The sequence below is a fragment of the Archocentrus centrarchus genome, chromosome 16 (assembly GCF_007364275.1).
Source record: "Archocentrus centrarchus isolate MPI-CPG fArcCen1 chromosome 16, fArcCen1, whole genome shotgun sequence".
Lineage (NCBI taxonomy): Eukaryota > Metazoa > Chordata > Actinopteri > Cichliformes > Cichlidae > Archocentrus > Archocentrus centrarchus.
Window position 1 is genome coordinate 18,507,751 of NC_044361.1, and position 19,756 is coordinate 18,527,506.

Genomic DNA, 19,756 nt, shown 5'->3' on the forward strand with positions numbered 1-19,756 from the left:
AAGAAATATTTATAGCCATCAAATTGAATTTAAGTCATGCTTCTGCTGATGCTTAAAAAAAATCACTGATTACTCACTCTGGATAAGCTGTTCACACACTTGGCGTGCAATAGCTCGCACAGAGGCCTGGGACTGCACATCACCCTGGAAGAACAAACATAGAGCTGTTAGGATTTGACATTACACACAGCAGACTGATACCACTTTTCCATTTGGGCAACCACATGAACATAAACTTCCAGACCAGACGTTGATAAATTGGTGGGTGTGTGTTTTTTATGGGTGTTTAATGAGTGCACTCCACCTTTACTCCACAGTGATACTGTGGATGTATTTATATTGGCCAAAACAGAAAGACAGAAACATAGCAAGTATGTGAAAATTGCACAATTAAATATAAATCAAGACTTACACTAATTCTTTGGGGTAACCTTTGCAGAGTGTGCCTCTGCAGTTTGTATTTTAGTGAATAACACATTTTAAAATCAATCATGATGATATCGTTTTTTTTTTAAACCACAGTTGACAGTCACTGAAATTAGCAGTGGGAAATGCGAGAAGAATTATAGAAAACCAGGGAGTTAATGCACTTCCTGATTTTTAGGATTTCAAACAAACAGATCAAACACTGCAAGACCTCTACTGTCACAAAAGGCACACCTGCTTTGGGTAAGTATCTTTCTGGGCCATCTGAATTAGTTTAAACTGAATAAATGAAGTGCAGTGTTTGGAGCTTTCTTTATTTAATAACTGTAACCACATCTTTAAATCCAAAAAAAGGAACAGACCCCACATTTTACACATGCAACTAACTTGTCGTGAGGAGTACTAGTCAGCTGCTGAAAACAGGCATGTGATGTCTTCTGCAGAAACCTTTCAAAGTTCGAAAACCAATCCTATGTCTTAAAAAAAGACATTTAGTAAAAGCTGTTCTGATCAATCAACAATGAGCAAGATTCTGTGTCTTTTCTCAGCAGGGTGCACATACACACAGAATAATTTTCATGTTTTCTTTCTCACATCAGAGCTATTATGTACCAAACTAAAATGACAAATTTAAATACCTGCAGATTCACACAGCAGGCCAACCCCCTGCACAGTAACTTTGTTAATGTGTGTGTGGGCCAGACTCTGACAGTATGGTAATGCTTTGTCATCTTCCACATATCATACAGGTCAACTGTTACTCTGGCGCTCCACCTGCCCTGTCAGATTTACCCAGGGAACAGCTGTGCAAACCTACAATGCCACACACAGTCATCAGAAGAGTTCAACCTTTATCAAAATCATATCAGTTCTCTTTTCGGCTGCCTCTCACTGATATAACACATACATACAACCTGTGCATACACTGGATTATTTTAGTTACTTTCTCTCTTATCAGGGTTGCTCTTGGTCTTGCTGGTCATTATTGAAATGGACTGGCTGCATCTCTGCTTATAAATAAGATCACTGATAGATCACTGATAGTAGATCTCCTGTGATCTTTGTGACTCATGCTTACTACGTATATAATGTCAGATTATCTTAACCTCTGCTGCTCTTTGACCACCATGTTTTTCAAAGTGTCTTTGTAGTTTGTATAAAAGAGCAACTGCTGGAATACACATTAAAAATAATATTCCATTAAAAAGGTATTGATATAGAGTTACACATCGGATACTAGGCCTTTACTGCCATCACAATTGGGCCACCTCACGCCAACATACACTAAGGAGAAAAATCCTCTCATGTGGTTTTTTTCCGAGTCTTTCATGTTGAGCCTTGTACTGAAATTAACTGCAGCAGGGTACAAATGTCGCCAACAGTTGCTAAAATGAAGCAGAAACAGGAATTACAGGTTTGATTCAAGCTGGCGAGTTGCGTGTCTCTCAGGCCCTCGGCAGTGACGGCCTCTCTTCTGTGTCAGCAGAAACACAGACCCTGCACTGCTGCAAATTTGGACCATGAACACTGATTTGATTTGGTGCTCCTTAAACGAGGCTGAGGGATCGCAAGAGAAACAGAGCGAGTGTTTGTGTAAAAGACGAACAGGAAACAGTGACTATGTGCTGCAGTATGCTGAAATTTCTCCAAAACAAGGGCGTGAGGCATTAGTGAGTAATTGTTAAGAGTTTTGCTACAGCAAAATAACTATTTTTCCACAGCAAAATGAACCAGTAAAACTTGATTTGCTCTAAACAGCTGCAAAACAGTGGAATGACTTACTCTTTCTCCTTTATCGCCTTTGGTACCAGCAGGACCCTGGAACATAAAAACACAAGAGGAGAATAAACAGTCAACAGGGGTGAGTGCTCAGACAGCCATCTCTTTATCCGTTTCTTCTTTAAGGTCCCCACCTTAAATAAGAACCATCTATTTTCAACTCTGATATAACAGCTGGTACAACTAAATGCATCTAAATACGACTAAATGAGCTCAGAGTCTTTGTGTTCTTTAGATAACTCCCATGAGCCCCGAAGTTAGTGCGCTCACAAACAGAGCGTATCATCTGTGCCTTGGATGGGCTTGTTTTCTGCCACTGTCAACACTGTAAAGCACAGAGATGCATATCTGACCACAGTTCACACACACACTCAAACACCTGCCAAGCCTGCATGTCAGAGATTAATGTATTGTAATCCCGAGGCAAATAAAAGACAAAGATTTCCTGGCTGCAGAACCGTGAGCTGATACAATAAATATCAGTTTGATGCTGTTACAGCTTTGCATAAAGTCTTGTTTATCTTGGGGAAACGTGTCCTTGACCACCAACCGACAGGTTGTGTTAATATGTGTGTGTGTGTGTGTGTGTGTGTGTGTGTGTGTGTGTGTGTGTGTGTGTGTGTGTGTGTGTGTGTGTGTGTGTGAGACGGAGGGAGGCTGGGCTGAGAAGGATAGAGAAAATGTGTGTATGCTGGCCTGGGATATTATATGCATATTATACTGCAGATGATAAAAAGGCTTTGCCAACATTTGACACAGCCGTTGAATTGGAGCGCAGGTCTAAACAATAAAAGTCTCGTCTTGGATCGCTGCTGTGTGCCTGTTTGGATCTTGTGAATCTTCCTGGGCACATAAATGTGGACTATCTTATCAGGTGCCAAAGAGCACAAGAAAAACAGACATATAGCTCTCGTATGAATCAAATTCCTTTTATGACTCAATCAAACGTGTCTTTCCATCATGCCTTGTATATGAAGGGTCCTTCCAAAGCGCAGAGTCAGTGTTTTTTCACTCACAATGTTTTAGATTTTATCTGAAGAGTAAAGCGCACTTCTGAAGACTTCAAATGTAGACTCATAAAACAGCCAGTAAGTTGTTGTTGGTTTTTTTTCTTTCATAACTGGCAAATACAGGACTCCTCGCTACCAAGTCAAGCAAGATAAATTTTAAAAAAACTCTCAGGTGGTTGAGTAACTGGAAACCACATTTAGAAACAGTATCTGGTCCAGGTCACATGGTCTCAGTCACACAAACTCAGGACATCAGCGAGAGCTATGACATCCAGTCAGATGTGTTTGTACATCTGATGACAACCAGAGTGAGTTCTTACAAATATGCGAGTCAGTCAAACAGCAAACCAAATTTAGATTCTCCTTCAATCTTGTACTTTCCAAAGACCTCTGTGCATATGTTTTGTTCTGTCTCTATTAAAAACGTTCATAAATCCCAATACTAACAGATGGCGCATAGCATTTCCAGATGCACCATATCTTTCCTAACAGAACAGTTTGTGTTTCACATTAGATGCTCAGGTCAAGAATTTGTTAAAAAGCACTGAATGACCTGCTACTCTGCATCTTTAAACTTGATGCTCACTTCAGGACGAAGTCAATGTCCTTTATCTAATGTGCCAGCATAGTGGGACAGATGTGGGGGTCTATCTCAGCAAAACAGGTAGGACTCACTTCTAAAGCAAAGTGGTAAATTTCCCTCCAGATTTAACTGTCTGCTACTTTGAACAGCTTTTTTAAGAAGAGAAATATTCTCCTGCAGCACTCCCAAAAGGTTGCAGGGGGCAGAACAGACACTGAATCAGTAATTTCATGTTGAGATAAAGTTTGAAACTCAAAGTTTAATAAGACTAAACCCCAGGAAGGGAGTTTATTTATTAGATGCATGTTCGCACATTCATAATGTTTTTTTTTTTTTTTTTTTCTCTTTACTTTCTGTGTCTCGGAGAATCGCAAGATGTGATCTCTCACTGTTTTTGGGTATATGCGAGTTGGGGAGAGAGGAAGTGATTTATAGCCCTCCTGTCTGAGCCAAACTTGCTGCTGGCCTGCAAAGCTGACCCAAGACTAGATTAACTGTCACCAACACCACAGTATCATCTGTTCCTGTTAGCATTACACAGAGTCTGGATCCCAATCTTCAACTCAGCATCCTCATCCAAAGTTATGTCACCTGCACAAATTCCTTTGAAGGCTCAACAAGTCTGACTCGCTGAACTATTGAAGCTGAAACAAAACATTCGGATTTTTAGCTATCATTCCCGAAAGGGTTAAGTGTATGAGAATTTTTGTTTTGGATTATCTCAATAGATTAATTTATACTGCTATTTCAGTGCACCTGTAACTTTATGTGATCTGATATTCTCCTGTAAACTTAGTGAGACAGCCAAAATGGAAAGAAGCTGCATCCTCTTTTTTTCTTTTTTAATTTGAATACATTATGGAAGAGTCCTCCTAAAGGACTACAGTAGTTGCATTTTAATATGAGAAAAACAAAACAAAACCCTGTTTCTTTCTGTTTCTGTTTCCTCAGCCTACGCAGCACACCATGTCAAATTATTTCAAAGTTCTCAAGTAAATGTGGTATCATACTAATCTTGGGGGGGAAAAAAAAAATCCTAAAACATTTTCACTCACAGGAACTCCTCGATCCCCTGGCATCCCTGATGGTCCACCCGGTCCCGGAGCTCCTGGCGCTCCCGGGGCTCCCTGAGAAAGGTACAGATGGAGAACAAAGATGGCTAAAAGCAGAAGGATCAAGGGGATTTTCCAGACAAAATGGCAGTGAAAATAATAAGAAAACAGACTTACAACTGGCCCAGGGGGTCCTTGTTGTCCTTGTGGTCCATTATTACCCGGCAGACCCTGTATGATTGAAGTACAGCCCATTTATTAAAGTCAGGTGCACTTTTGCAATTTCTGCAGGCTTCTCAGGGAAACCAAATGTATTAGCTGTTGCATCTGCAGCTTCTGATGGCAGTTACTGCACACACTAAATCAAATTTACTTCCAGTTTTACTCTACAAAACACACTTGTAACATTTTCAACTGTTTGCACTTTGATTGTTTCAAAGCGTTTAAATGCATCTCTACCACGTAATGCATTCTGCATTATGCTGTGATTGTTTTTAAAAGTACATTCATATGAAGCTGCAGCTTTAATATCAGAGACCCACTGCAACTGTGTAGGCCAATTTTCTGAATGTGTGGCATATAATAACATGATTTCAGCTGACACGATGATGGATTTGTTTCATCTCAAAATATAGTTGTAATTCAAAGTGAACAAATTCCCTGTTATTAATGCACAGTTTGGATGCCGAACTCTGAATCAGAGCAGTCTGGAAAACAGCTTAACCTGAGGTTAAGCTAATCCTTTCATTCCAGTTTGGATGTCTGCTGAACTCTGTGGTTAAATATTGAGGCCACTTCAACATTAAAAGACTCCTTACATAATCCTCAATTTAACCCTCGTGCAGGGAAGCCATCCATTAAAAACAACAAAGCGACATAAACATGGAGACTATGACACAAATGAAGACTCCCCAGTGGTGTTACATCCTACTGTCACCAAAGCAGCTCAAGTTAAACTGTTATCCAGAACTTCACCCTTCAAATAAATATACGCAGTTTGTGACAGCACAACAAAATCTGCATTTATCACACAACAAGATACGCCTGAGTTTCTCTGAAATAGCTGAGCTGGTATGAGACGTCTGAAAACTCAGCGAGAGTTACTCTGGTGTCACACAGTAAACACTCGTCAACCACTAATGGGACTCTGGAGGAGGCCTTAGATCCTCCCAGTAGTCAAGCCTGAAAATGTCGAACACATTTTACTGTGAAATCCTTTCAGTCTGAGCAGAAACACATGAGGAGCAATGAGGAATCAAATCTTTTTCTCTGCGAACCAAATCTGGAGTTGCGCTAAATACTATTACATCGCACAAAATGTATCATTAATGTAAGTATATTAAAGATGTACCCATCCAGCACTAATGTAGTGTCTGATGTGCACACAAACATCATCAATTTCAGCTATAGTACAATCCTGGCTTCTCCCTTTTCTGTCTCTGAGGTTCAAATAAGAAATTCAGTCTCTGGCCTTTTCTCACAGAGGTCAGCCTCATGAAAATGTATCACTGCTGTTATATTTTGGAATCTGAGCAGCTGCAGGTTTAAAGGCTGTGCTGTACTCTGAGAAACTGTGGGGAGGCTAATCTAACTCCAGTTCTTGTATGCGCACTGAAATATCAACAAACAATGTGCAGGTTCTAGTTTTGTAACCTCTATTAAGAGGTCTTTATATTAGGTTTAAACTTTCCACGCAAAGTGCTGCAGAGGACAAAGAATGGGTGAGAACTGTAGTCTGGAAGCGTTGGATAATTTATAAGTTGTCGGTACGTCCCAAATAATAAATGCACAAGCCAAAATGATGGCCTTGACAAGAGCGTCATCAAGTTTTCATGATTCTGGATCTTGGGGAAAACTTGGATCAACTTAGCTTTCTCCTGAGTTGAGAAACTTTGACAGAATAAAGATTTATAGCTTTCCTCGATCCATTTCACTGTGATATTATGAACAAATAAAGTACCTCAGAGACAGTTGCTGGTGTTTCACCCGATCTAACTGGCAGCAGTCCACTTTTAGGCAGACTTGTGTTTGTTTCTTCTCCAAGCCAGGCTGCCTTTGGCTTACACACACCTCTTAAAAAGTTTTGTACTGTGTGTATGCCCACAGGAGTAGAATGATATTGATACAGTTTTACTGTATCAGGGAAGGACCATCTGCTTTCCCTAGCCTGCATTGTGCACACACTGAATGATACAGACCAGTGGCTGGTGTAAATCCCCATTTAATGTTATCCCCAAAAGTACCACACGGATTGTGAATGTATATTCAGTTTTTCTAATTACTGTTCAGTTGGTAAAAGCTTCCGTTCTATATTGCTGTTAAATGAATGTTGATATCAGAAATTGCTGTAGCATCTATAATATCTGATGAACTGATATTGATCAGTATGTTCCCTCCTGCTTTCAATGCATTCAGCCTGAGAGCACCGCTGGATTTAATTCCATAGCAATTAAAACACTGATTAGAAATATTTTCCTTCCTTGCGCGCAAACTAAATTCTCATTAAGAATGTGTGAGTTTATAAACCAGTGCGTTGTGGATTGTTTGTAAAAACATAAAATACACAGCAGATCTGCTGATTAAATATTAATGTGGGTGGTCAGTTGTACTCAGTGGTGCAGAGGGGACGCCTCTCCAAGTGAAAACAGCTAAAATTGTTTCCTGATGAGTAACTAAACACAATTACACTCAGTAATTCAGTTGGTAAACACTGTATTCCTTGAGCGTATGATACAGTGGAGGCTGGTAATTGTGATGCCCCACCAGAGCTTCTAAATTATGTTTTACCGTTGATTATATGGATAATTTCATGTTAACGTTTGTAGGTACCCTTGTCTGTCGTTCCTGATACTTCCTGCCCAGGTGCGTTTCCCACCTTTGTGATTGTTCACTCCACCCTATTGAGCTGCACCTACGTTTAATTGTCTTCCCCCCTCAGTGTATTTAAGCTGTTTCCATCTTTCTGTGCCAGAGAGCGTTTGAAGAACGTGCCAAGCTTCCAGCGTCCTTTTTCTTGTGTTCATTTTCCCGTGTGTCTGGGCTTGTTTGTTCCGTTCCTTCTGATTTTGTTAGCTGTGTTGGACCAGTTGTCTGCATGCTAAACCCTTTTTACCTCTAGTAAAGGCTGCCCTTTTGAACTTACTCCTTGTATCTGTATGTAGTTGTAGAAAACAATCTAATGATATGCTATCTAATGATAGCTATAATCCTCAAGTGCTGCATAATTGATTTAACTACAAACACTAAGTTTAAAAGTTTGAGAATACTGTACATACAGTGCTTAACAAATCTATTAACAATTACAGAAACATAAAAATGATTTTGGTAATTACCAATACTTTTAATTTAGGGCAGCTGTGGCATAAACCTTACATGGGGGGAGGGTCTAATAAATTTGTTAAGCAGTGTAGTTCATTAAGCTGAAAATGTAAAGACATTTTCAGAAAACATGCTATAATGTCTCAGCAGGAAAGCACAGCTGCTTTAGTTTCAGTTTTACTTTCTTAGCGTTGCTCCTGCCTGCTTACTGTCATGATTTATGTTATTAGCAATGCTTCAAGTTTTCTTTTAATATGAGCCAAAATGTCAGCTGTGAAAAACCGAGCTTACACCGACTCTGTGTTGTGAGTTGTGAATCTTTCCATTACTCAGATGCAGAGTGTTGCTGGATGCAGTCTGTAGCGATGTGTAGGGAAAATACAAGCCAACTCTATATCCACATTGATGGCAGTTCTGCAGAGGTTTCAGCACATTTAAGAAAATATTACAATAAGGTGCAAGTCCTGAGTCAAAAAAACAAAACAAAAAAAAAGAACAAAACCCTGTCCACAGTATTTAGCTCACTGGATGACATAAGTGTACTAAGAGATTACAGAACAGTTTCATGGACTCTTCTACTGAGCAACCATGCAAGTATACACTTCACAGACTGACAGTCACTTGCTGTGTTTCTCAAATCATGTACTTCCTTGCATGAGTGCTGTTTTAAGTGCTCAAGAGCTTTGGCACTATAAAGTACTGCTACATGAAGCGGACTACAAGTACTCACATGATGTACTCACAACGGTCAAAAGGTTGAGTGTGAATCATACATTTCTTTCTTTCAATGGTTACCATCTTGGTTATGCAGTGCAAAGAGAAAGGGCACATCATCAGTTGATGATGCTAATGCTAAGTAACAGCGGGAGATTTTTTTTTCAGGCATTAAAAACCACACTTTACATGTGTTCTTGTTTAGTGCTGACAGCACTGTGCAAAAATCTTGAGCTACTCCTCGTTTTTTAAAATATTTTGCTTCCAAGGAGCCAGAATTTCTTGTCATTTGAGCAATAGTTCCCCAGGCTTTATTAAGGTCTTTCAGAATTTTCTTTGGACATTGGCTGCTTTTTTTTCAGTAATTTTCAAGGCACCTAACTCAAGAGATGAACCAGTGAACCAGTGAACCAGCAGCCTGTTGTAAAACCACATCATTTGTTTTCATTTCTTTAGTTGAATCTACAAAAAACATGGGATGACAGTTTGGCAGGCATAAAATAGCATTTTTGCACCAATAAGGCAACTCTAAATGTTATTAGCTGAAAAGCTGGCATATCTCAGCCTGGTGTGCTATGTGTCCTTTAAAAAAAATGAGAAAACTGTACAAGTGGAGGAAAAAAGAAGATGGGTCAGACCTAGAAAGCTATCTTTGTTACAGTTTCATGAACGAGGGAACAATCAAAACCTCACCAATACTGTCTTTAAAGTCAGATGGCAAATTTTAACACAGCACAACAAAAGGGTCCTGCTAGAAACAGAGAAATAATATAATGGAACTGTAAATTTACAAAGTTGAGGATGCCACTGGTTGATTTAAATAAATCAAACTTTAACGTAACTTCATTCTTTCCTTGCTAAAGGTTCATGAACTCCAAACCTCTCTGGCACTGTGAGAAGAAACTCCAGCCAACACACAAGCATCCTCAAGGAAACGACATGACAAGCCTGAAAACTATGCAAGACGTCTTCTGACAACTACAACTGAGGGGATGAGGGTTTGGACACGTGTCAGCCAAAAAAGAGACAGCAGATGGATGAAGTGCAGAGACTTTCGCCTCTATCGGAGCCAGGATAGGACAGTACTCTTCTATGACTTTATTACATATTTGGAAGAAACCCACTTTCTTTCTGCTTGCTGATACATTACCCTCTGGCTGTGTTTATGTTTTAGTATTTACTGTCCAGTTGAGCATTGCAAGGCCTGATCCCACAGTCAGCATCAACTACAGACCAGCTGGTACCACAGCCTTAAATAATGGGATCTCATATACTGTGAGTGATGTCTACAAAACCAGGGTGATGTAGTTCTGAACAACTGGGGGAAGACATGCACGGTTTTATGAAGAGACATAAAAAACCAAACAGAGAAATGCAGCTGGGCATTTAGATACTATTGCAAAGCTGGAAAATAAACATGTCTGTTTTCACTTTTTTGCAACTTTTGTATGTAAATGTAATCATTTAACTGCATACCAACTTATATTTTTATATTCTCTCATCTCCTTCCCTTTAGTAGCTACAAAGAAATACCACAAATGACATGGAATATTACTTGATACTATATAACCATCTTTTTTCTTCAGGTTTTCTCACGTTTTTGTTTCCCAAAAGATAATTATGTTACATCTGTGATGTTGCTGCACATTATCCATGTACGTTTTCTCAAAATACTGCATATAATTAGAACATCTAGTGATGACAGCAGAATGATGTCACATTATTTTATTTTTTATCAGATTTATCTATACGCATCTTATCCATAGTGTCTTTTCTTATTTGGATGATCACGTTCAGAATTGCATTTCACGCCTCATTTAACCTGAAACTTTCTCCATTATATACTGTATTTCAAACTGCAGTTAACTAAAATTATACATTGCAAAGTACACTGCACTCCCTATTTCCAAAAACCACCAAATCAGGCAGTGTAACAGGAACCAGCAAGGGTGACATCAGGTCAGTATCTTACCCTTGCTCCTGGGGGACCATCTCTACCAGGCGAGCCAGGACTTCCAGGAACTCCCTAAGAAAAACACAAACATAGGAGTTTGAATTACTGAGACAATACAGACTGAGGCTGACTGGCAGTAAAGCCATCAGCTGGACATCTCTGGATGAATGATGACAGGTGGATATTCCTCATAATAGAACATTTATGTCATAGAAAATGAATGTTTTAAAGGGTTTCATGTTCAAATTTGTGCAGCTGAATAGTTATTATTTCCTTGCAGTTTCCTTGGTTCTTGCTGAGCTGATATGGGCAGGAAACCACATGCTGTAGGGCACCTAAATCAGCCCCTAAAATCAGAGTTTTTTTTAAACATGTGAATTCATTAGATTATTTTTTTTTTTTTACCACTACAGCCCAGTCAATTTTACAAGGTGTTTTACCTGCCGAATCACGTACAGTATAACAAGAAAATTCTTTATCCGTAAATGTCTCATAATAATTAAAATACGTACAGGCGTGCTACCAAAGGTCAGAACAGCTGAGGATTTGCTATCTTGCTCAACGATGCTTTGACAGCAGTGGACATAAATCTGATTTATAAAAAGAACCAGCTTTTAACCCTCTGGACACAGACAGTCTTTATATCAGCAGTCGACCCCGCTGCTCCATCTCCTGCCCCATTTCCCCTTCATCCGTCTCTCCGCAGGTCAGTGCACACGCAGCCAATTCCAAAATGCGGCCACGGACTATGTTCTGAGGTGATTTATCTCCGCACTTCAGTATTAGTGGAGAACTCATAAAACAGGACAGTTAACGCCGTTAAAGGTTCTACAAATTACAGGATGGGGTCGTGGAGGACAGGACTCTTATGATTAATGATGTGCCGCTGTTCAGATGTTGGCTGATGTGCATTCTCCCATGACATCTGCAATAACACCTCCCCTGCAACTTTGCCTCAAATATCGACAAACTTCAAGAAACACACGGAGCGAGGAAGCAAACCTCCACATCTGCACAAAACGCAAACGCCTGAGGAAATCATTGTAGACAACTGAGTCCTAAAGAAAGCAGTTATGAAAACAAGTTACAAAAGAAGAATTTTAGCCAAAAATGTTCCAAAAACATTGTAAATAAAAACAGACTCCAATAATTTAAACACTATATCAACTGAAAATGGCACAAACACTACCTATCTATGTTAAAACTGAAAAACTTCTATCAAGCCATGTAAGCTATATAAATGTTCAGGGTTCTCCTGCTGAAAAATGAATTGTCTGGATGGCTGGATATATATATATATATAATTAATTAAACCATAATGATGCCTTGACAAAAGAGCAAGTTACCCATGTCATGCACATTGACGCACCCCACTACATACTTTGGCTTTGGAAATGTGCAACCCCAGTGGTTCATTTCCTCTGTAGCCTGGAGGATCAGACATCCCTTACTTCAATAAAGAAATTTAAATTTTTAAAAGTGAGACCACAGAACAGTTTCCCCCTTTGCCTCAGTCTCTGAAATGAGCTTGGGCACAAAGAGAGTGGCATTTCTAAATGTTATTTAAACACCTTTTTTTCCCCCCCTGTATGACAAAGTTTCAGCTTGTGTTTGTGGACAGAGATTAACTCTGTTCTCAGACAGGCTTTCGGATGTCTTCCTGACCACATGCAGTGATTTCCAGTACAGATCTGTGTTGTTTTTAAAACAGTGCTGCCTGAGGTTCTGAAGATCATGGCCATTTATTACTGCTTTTAATTAATTCTGTTAAAGCTATCATGTACTCTACAAGATGAAATGCCCAAATTCTCTACAAATTTATACTGAGAACATCATTAAACTGCTGAACTACTTGTCACCACCTCCCCATTTTTACTTCTAAAAGACTGAGTCTCTCAGGCTTCTTTTATACCCAATAAAGTTACAACCTGATTAGTTCTGAGCTATTCCAGCATGCGTTTTTAGAAAAGTTTTCCAGTCTTTTTTTTTTTTTTTTTACTTTTTTCCAGACTTTTTTTGGGATGTGTTCCTGGAATAACATTAAAATTAGGCATAGATGTTTATAAAATTTAAAATTTTTCAGTTTAAAAATTTAATAGGTTGTTTTTGTACTACTACATTTAATATGGGGTCTAATTAATTTGCAAATTATGGCACTGCATACTTGTTCACTTTGTTTTTTGGGGATTTTTTTTTTTTGGAGAACATGCTTAAATCAAATCAAATTTTATTGGAAACAGTTTTATGAAATTCTCTAACTGTACTGACAGATTTAAAAAAAAAAATTTAAGTTTCAGTTACACACCAACTATGAAATATTCAGTGTTTAATTATAAAGTATTCAAATATTCCATTGTTTCTGGACAAATGCTTCATAATTCATGACACTGAGAATAAAGTGAGTGGGAAGGCTGAAGAAATTAATAATCAGAACGCGCAAGAGATTCTGATTCAACACGTTAGCCTTGGGATCATTTTGCACACACAGAAATACAATTTCCTTAGTGTCCAGCAGATAAAGGACTGACTAAGATGAGGAGGTTATGAAGGTCAACTGTATATATCAGCAGAAGATCTAGAATGAGACCAATCTGAAATTATTACACACAAAAAACAGCCCATATCCCTCTCTCAGACAAAACAAAAATTATTACTCGATAACAAACCCACACATACACTCCGATAAACAAAATGAAAGCGAGAGATGAGAGAGATGGCTACGCACACAAGCACAGTTGCTGCTGTTCATTGCGGCTGCATTTTTCATTGTCAAATTGAAACAGAGGTGGAGGGGACGCTGACGACAAGGTTACATTGTATTTACTGCAGGAAGAAATGGAGCGAGGGCGGGGTGGGGTGGGGGTGTAATTGATGCTTTAGAGTTGTGATATTCTCTGTGGTCCCTCGTATATTACAACAGGGCCCTGGAAGCTACATTATTCCCCCACTGAGCCACACACACCCATTCATATTCCTCCCTGTGACAAAACACATTATTACTCAGTAACATAGTGCAGCACAGGGCCGCACTGCCAGCTTTTATTAATAGGACTATGCAGGCACAGAGAGCGCCGGATAGTGCTGCATCGAGGAGCGTTGCAGCTCTCTATGAGCTCGTCTGTAGACTAGTTGTTCTCGCCTCATGAGAGTGGCTACCGTCAGTCCTCTCTTTTGAAAATCTAACCAGTAGAAACAAACTTTTTTTTTTTCCAGTGTGAACCAACTGAACTCAATTCTCTCAAAAAAATTTTTTATTTACAATTTCACAACCCACAGGACAGCAAAATAGAGGAGAATTCAAACAACAGCAGAATAACAACCAACTTTACAGCTGCTTCTGTTGGAAACATCTGCAGCAACACCAAACACTACAGTACACCCATCCAACTGAGCCTTATCATAACTGCAAAAATTAAAAAAACAGCTCTTATATTAAAGATCCTGTTAAGTGTCATTAATCAGCGTGTCTACCCAGGCTTTACTTGACCACTGAGAATTATTAAAGCAGAACTATTGTGCTGCAGCACAGAATAAAATCGAATGATTCAACTGTTGAAGGAAACCATCAGAAAATCACCATCCCATCATAGAACAGTGTGCTCTGGTGGCAGATCGATGTACGAGTGTGACATGATCAGTGGGAAGATGGGAGCAGTGACTGTAACAAATTGTGCTCAGTGATGTAAAAAAATAAAAAAATAAAAAATATGAGTGCTCGCTGCTGAAGCCATCTCTCAAATCAAAACTTTTGCACTGTCAGCTCCACATGGAGAGCTCGAGTGCAGCTGGTTGTAATGAATTTAAGATGAGTTTTATCCACTTACTCTCTGAAATTCCTTATCCGCGTAAACTGTTGTAGTAGATTATCCCAAGATATGGTGTGCAAAGACACAACCCCCTGTAACTGTTATTTTATGTGCTAACCAATGACACTAATAAATTATGCTAATACTGCTAATACTATTACTGCAAACGCTGATGCATGTAGATAAATACTATATGTCTGAAAGGGTTCCTGGCCACTTCAAATATCAATGTATTTTCTCAGAGTCTCCCAGTTGGAAGACTAAAGGCATTATCTTGTTCTTTTTCCAGTTCATAAGTTTGATAAAAGCCACTATTTCTACAACAGGCAGGCCTGCACAGTGTGGGGCGGATAGTGCTGCGTCAGGAGCTACTTTAGCTCAGTGTGAATAAGCATGTGGAAGTGAAAAAGAACTTTCAGGACTCTTGCCTCCTGTTTTCTTCACTTTCAAACAAAGTAAGTTCAGCAAACCTGCGAGGTTCACTGAAACGCACGCACACCATCGGTTATTATTTTTCTGTTTGTCAGCTAAGACAGAAAAACGAACTCAGAAAAAGTAAGAAAATTATCTGTCAGGGAGCACTTATACAATAATGAAACTCTTTACTCTCTGCAGACTCTTAAATGATTCATTAAATATTTAAACAGTCTAGCTGGAAAATAGCAGAGATTCAAACTCAAGCTCAGCTTTCACACCCATTATTCACCCTCAGTTTTTTTTTTCACTTAATTACACTGATTAGTTCTCTTTTCAAGACTCTTGGGTGTATATTACCTTTGCTGGGGACATCAATCTGTTTACACTGTCACATTGTTAAGACTTATTTCCCTTTGGAGGCTAAATACCAAGTCCTTATATTATAAAGCATTAAATTTTGTGGTGAAAACTTGTTCTGAGGTTATAGTAAGGTGAGGTTTAGGGAGGTTAAGTTACCAGGAAATGAGTTAGTATGAGCAATGTCCACTGAAGTGATGAAGACACTGTGAATTTCTGTTTTGGGCTCATGACCTTCCACAATGACTACCTAAATTGAACCTGAGCACAGGTTTAATTACACAGAATAACTATTTTTACAGTTTATCATTAAGAGAAATTCAAGATTAGGAGAAAGAAACTGTCACTGTTATTACAGCAGACACATCAATTACAAAGTCTTGCTTGAAAAATAAGCACCTCCTGGTACACAGTTACTAAAACAATGACTGTGTCTTTGCTGATGTCCGGGGCTCCCAGGAGAACGCCATTAAATTAATTCAGTATTACTTTGGATTGGTTCACTGCAGAATAATGGAGACGCCTGTGATGATTATTCACATCTCAGTGATTCCATTAGACTACTCCATGTCTGTGTGCATGTGTGTGCTAGCAGTACACGCACGCACACATGCACGCACGCAGGGCAACATGATAATTTAAACAGCCACAGCATTAAAACCACTAACCTCTGACATTAGGAACAGATCCTTCCAGTCTTGTAAGTTGGATCTGACATGTTATTCCAGCATATCCCACAGATGCTCAGTCTGAGATTAGGGAAATATGATGGGCAAGTCTTCACCTTAAACCTTCTGTCACACCATTCCTAAGAAAATTTTGCATAGTTGCAAGCTCCCGTCCGACAGCTGTCAGGGTATACTTCTGCCATGAAACTGGGGTTCATTGTTCGGCAGCAACGTTTAGGTCGAGCAAAAGTAACGCACAAATAAAGTTTCCCAGCAGAATATTGCCCAGGGCCTCATGCTGCCTCCACCGGCTTATCTCTTTCCCATAGTACATCTTGTTCTCATCTCTTTGCTAGGTAAACAAAACACACCCATGTGACTGTCTACATGATGTAAAAGAAAATGTCATCAGACCAGATTAGACTTCTGGTACTCCTGTGCATGCGGTGGACAATAGGCACTAGTAATCTACAATGCACTCAGTGTTCTGACATAATCTGCAAATTATTTTTTTTAATGATTTATTGGACACCATACAGGGAGTTCTGGGCACCCATAACCCTGTTGATTCACTGGTTCTCCTTCCTTGGACCACAATTGGCAGGTATTGTATTGAAAACCCTCACAAGAGCTGCAGTTTGGAGATGCTCTGACCCAGTTACTGAGCTGTTATAATTCAGCCCTTGGAAAAGTTGCAGAGATCTTCACACTTGGATATTTACCTTAGTTTCAAAACATCACCTTTAAGAGCTGCTATTCACTTGCTGTCTAATGTGCCCAGCCCCTGTAACAAGTTAATCAGAGTTAATCACGCTCCTCTCCGCCCCTCACTTCTCTCCCACTCATTTAAATAGTGTAATTATGAAACTATTAGGAGCAGCATAGCAACTGTATCTACAACTGCATAAATTAAGCCATAGTAGATAGTTTGCCCTGTCCGCACTGGCCTAGCAATCGTGCCACCAATATTGGCTATGCAAACTGGTGTACAAGACATTTATCCAACATCTTTTTTTTCCCTTTTTACTTAACTTCATGTGTTTTACTTTTAAAATTTAATCCACAAGAAAATGAATTTCTGAGTCCCACAGTAGATATTTACTAGTAAAAAGGAATCTAAGATTTTTAGAGAGATTTAATAACTTTGGTATGACATTTTATCTCTAACAGGTCATCTGTTAAAGTTTCAGAGACATGACACTAACTTTCACAACAAAAGAATTTAGACAGAAAGGGTAAAGTCCATGTCGGCCCCGGTAAGAATGGTCTAAAGTATTAAGAAAACAAGAAAAATAATGAAAAAAATTGATTGAAGTCACAGAAATATGCTTTTATAGAGTAACATGACTCATTTCTGTGAGCCTGCAGGTTCACGGCACCTTTTAATGGATGTAGAATTCATTTCAATTCTGCACACATACACACAAAGCAGAACAATATATAGATACACACACACACACCCACAGCTGGGTATACCTAATAGTTCTTAACTCCTATAAGTATGACAAAAACACAGGAAGAAAGCACTGTGTTTTGGGCAGGTTGGAAAATAATTCTCTCTCCGGGTTCTACTTTGTAATGGCGGGAATCATATCAGCATCCCACTGCTATGTTTTACAACAGTGACCATTTTTGGGAAATGTTCTTACCATTGGACCGGCAGGGCCGATCTCTCCTCTCTCTCCCTTCTCCCCAGAAGCACCCTGTAAAACAAACAATGTCATTGCTGCTGGGCTGGACTCATGGGCCTCGTGATAGCCATGGACTGGAAAAGCCAACATCAGTTATCTTAATAAGATGCCGGGCCATTTCTTTGGACAAGATCCGAGAAATGTCTGGAAGTCTATTTGAGGCATATGTCAACATTTGTCCGTTCACATTGGCAGGTGGTAGACAGCTTAACATAAAGTCCAGTCATAATTGTGCACATTTGCTGGAAAAAGGTGGGAACAAAGCTGCAAAAAGCACACGTCCAGTGACTGTTTATTTTATCATAATTCAATGTAAGTGCTGCTTGGGAATAACAAAACTTGATATGTCACTTGATCCCAAAATGTTTTATTTAAAAAAAAAAAAAAGTTTTTTGGGGGCAATATTACAAACACAGATTGTTCTTAGAATTATTATTATTATTACTGAAATTATGCTAATTTCAATGCTAAAGCCATTGTGGAAAAAATATAAAACGTGGCACTGCACTCTTAAAAATATGATGTTACAACAGTACAGTCTTACCGGAGGTCCCTGAATGGAGAGCCCACTGGGTCCTTGAGGACCAGGCGGTCCTGAAGGTCCAGAAGGGCCAATTTCTCCTACAGGCCCTTGAGGTCCCTGTGAAAACAACACAATGTGGAAGCAAAGTAGCAACTTTAAGCTACATATAGTAACATTGTACAGAAAGAGAAACCCTGTGATTCTTAAGTGTGACCCTCTTTTGAGGATGAAATGTTTCTGTACTTACTCCCTGGAATCTGGAATGGCAGAGTTTACAAGTGCAGAACATGACTGCATAGTCAGCAATAAGCATAAAAAAAGTGTGCTAAGCATGAAAGCCTTTTACATCAATTTAAGCATCTGTAGCATCTCCTGATGTGAGAGTCTCTGTTGGAGAGATAAAGGAACTGGTCTGGGTCAAGCTCGGAAGTTTATTTTCATATACAAGGCTAAAACCCCGCAAACGCTTCATGGCTTTGTAAAACCGGCTAAATGTTAAAAGGGACACAATCACAGAGTTGGCAAAAACTGAAAGAATGTTTAACAGTTTTTTTGCAGCTCTTTTCATTGGTGAGTATGTGTTACAGACCGAGTTCCTGCAATGGGAGTCAGAAAAGAGAAATTCCTGCAAACCACGACTGATTTGCAGTGTTCGTGGCTTGTTGGCTCAGCAGCAGCAGTAGCCAAAGTAATCTTCACTCCGGCTGTATTTATTGTTTTAAAGTTCAGCCTTAGAGGTAGTGGGGTCATGGTTGCCTTATCGATGCACACAATCAAAAGAAAGCATGGATCAGAAATACGTGAGTGGGGAGGAAATAAAAACAAACAGAGTGAAATGTGTTATCGCATATTTAGCTTAATATTATTTTTTTTTTAAATATGGCATTAATTAAATTACTTTATTTTGTTAACTTAAAAAATATTTTGCATTTATCTGTGCTTATTCTGTATTAAGTAATTTACCAAAATTAATCAGTGACATTGAAAAAAGGAGTTCAGAGAGGAGCATACTGATGATGCAGATGTATGAATGCTGCTGGGGGGTTCCCATGATGCACTGAGTGTTTCTTTTCATTGACTTCTTTTTACTCTGCTTATACTCCACTCTGAATTTAATCACTAGTTATTATTAATCTCTGGCTCTCTTCCACAGTGTGTCTTTTGTCCTGTCTCTCTCCCCTCAACCCCAGCCAGTCATGGCAGATGACTGCCCCTCCCTGAGCCTGGTTCTTCTGAAGATTTCTTCCTGTTAAAAGGGAGTTTTTCCTTCCCACTGTCACCAAGTGCTTGATCATAGGAGGTCGTTTAGACTGTTGGGTTTTCTCTGTAATCATTGTAGGGTCTCTACCTTACAGAATAAAGAGCCTTGAGGCTACTTTTTAAGTCACTTCTTAAAACCCACCTTTTTTCATTGGCAACTGTTTGAGAGTTGACTTTTATTGACTTTTACGCATTTGT

At 39.2% G+C, this 19,756-nt stretch overlaps 1 protein-coding gene across 1 annotated transcript in view; it reads right to left on the minus strand.

Moving 5' to 3' along the window:
* Nucleotides 1-19,756, minus strand: part of col14a1a (collagen, type XIV, alpha 1a) — a 158,609-nt gene that overhangs the window by 12,292 nt on the left and 126,561 nt on the right. The window contains exons 37-43 of the mRNA XM_030750883.1: nucleotides 18,320-18,415; nucleotides 17,734-17,787; nucleotides 10,855-10,908; nucleotides 5,028-5,081; nucleotides 4,854-4,925; nucleotides 2,209-2,244; nucleotides 78-144 (exon numbers count right to left, since the gene is read on the minus strand). Coding sequence (XP_030606743.1) covers nucleotides 78-144; nucleotides 2,209-2,244; nucleotides 4,854-4,925; nucleotides 5,028-5,081; nucleotides 10,855-10,908; nucleotides 17,734-17,787; nucleotides 18,320-18,415 — 433 coding nt within the window. The remainder of the gene's footprint in view (nucleotides 1-77; nucleotides 145-2,208; nucleotides 2,245-4,853; nucleotides 4,926-5,027; nucleotides 5,082-10,854; nucleotides 10,909-17,733; nucleotides 17,788-18,319; nucleotides 18,416-19,756) is intronic.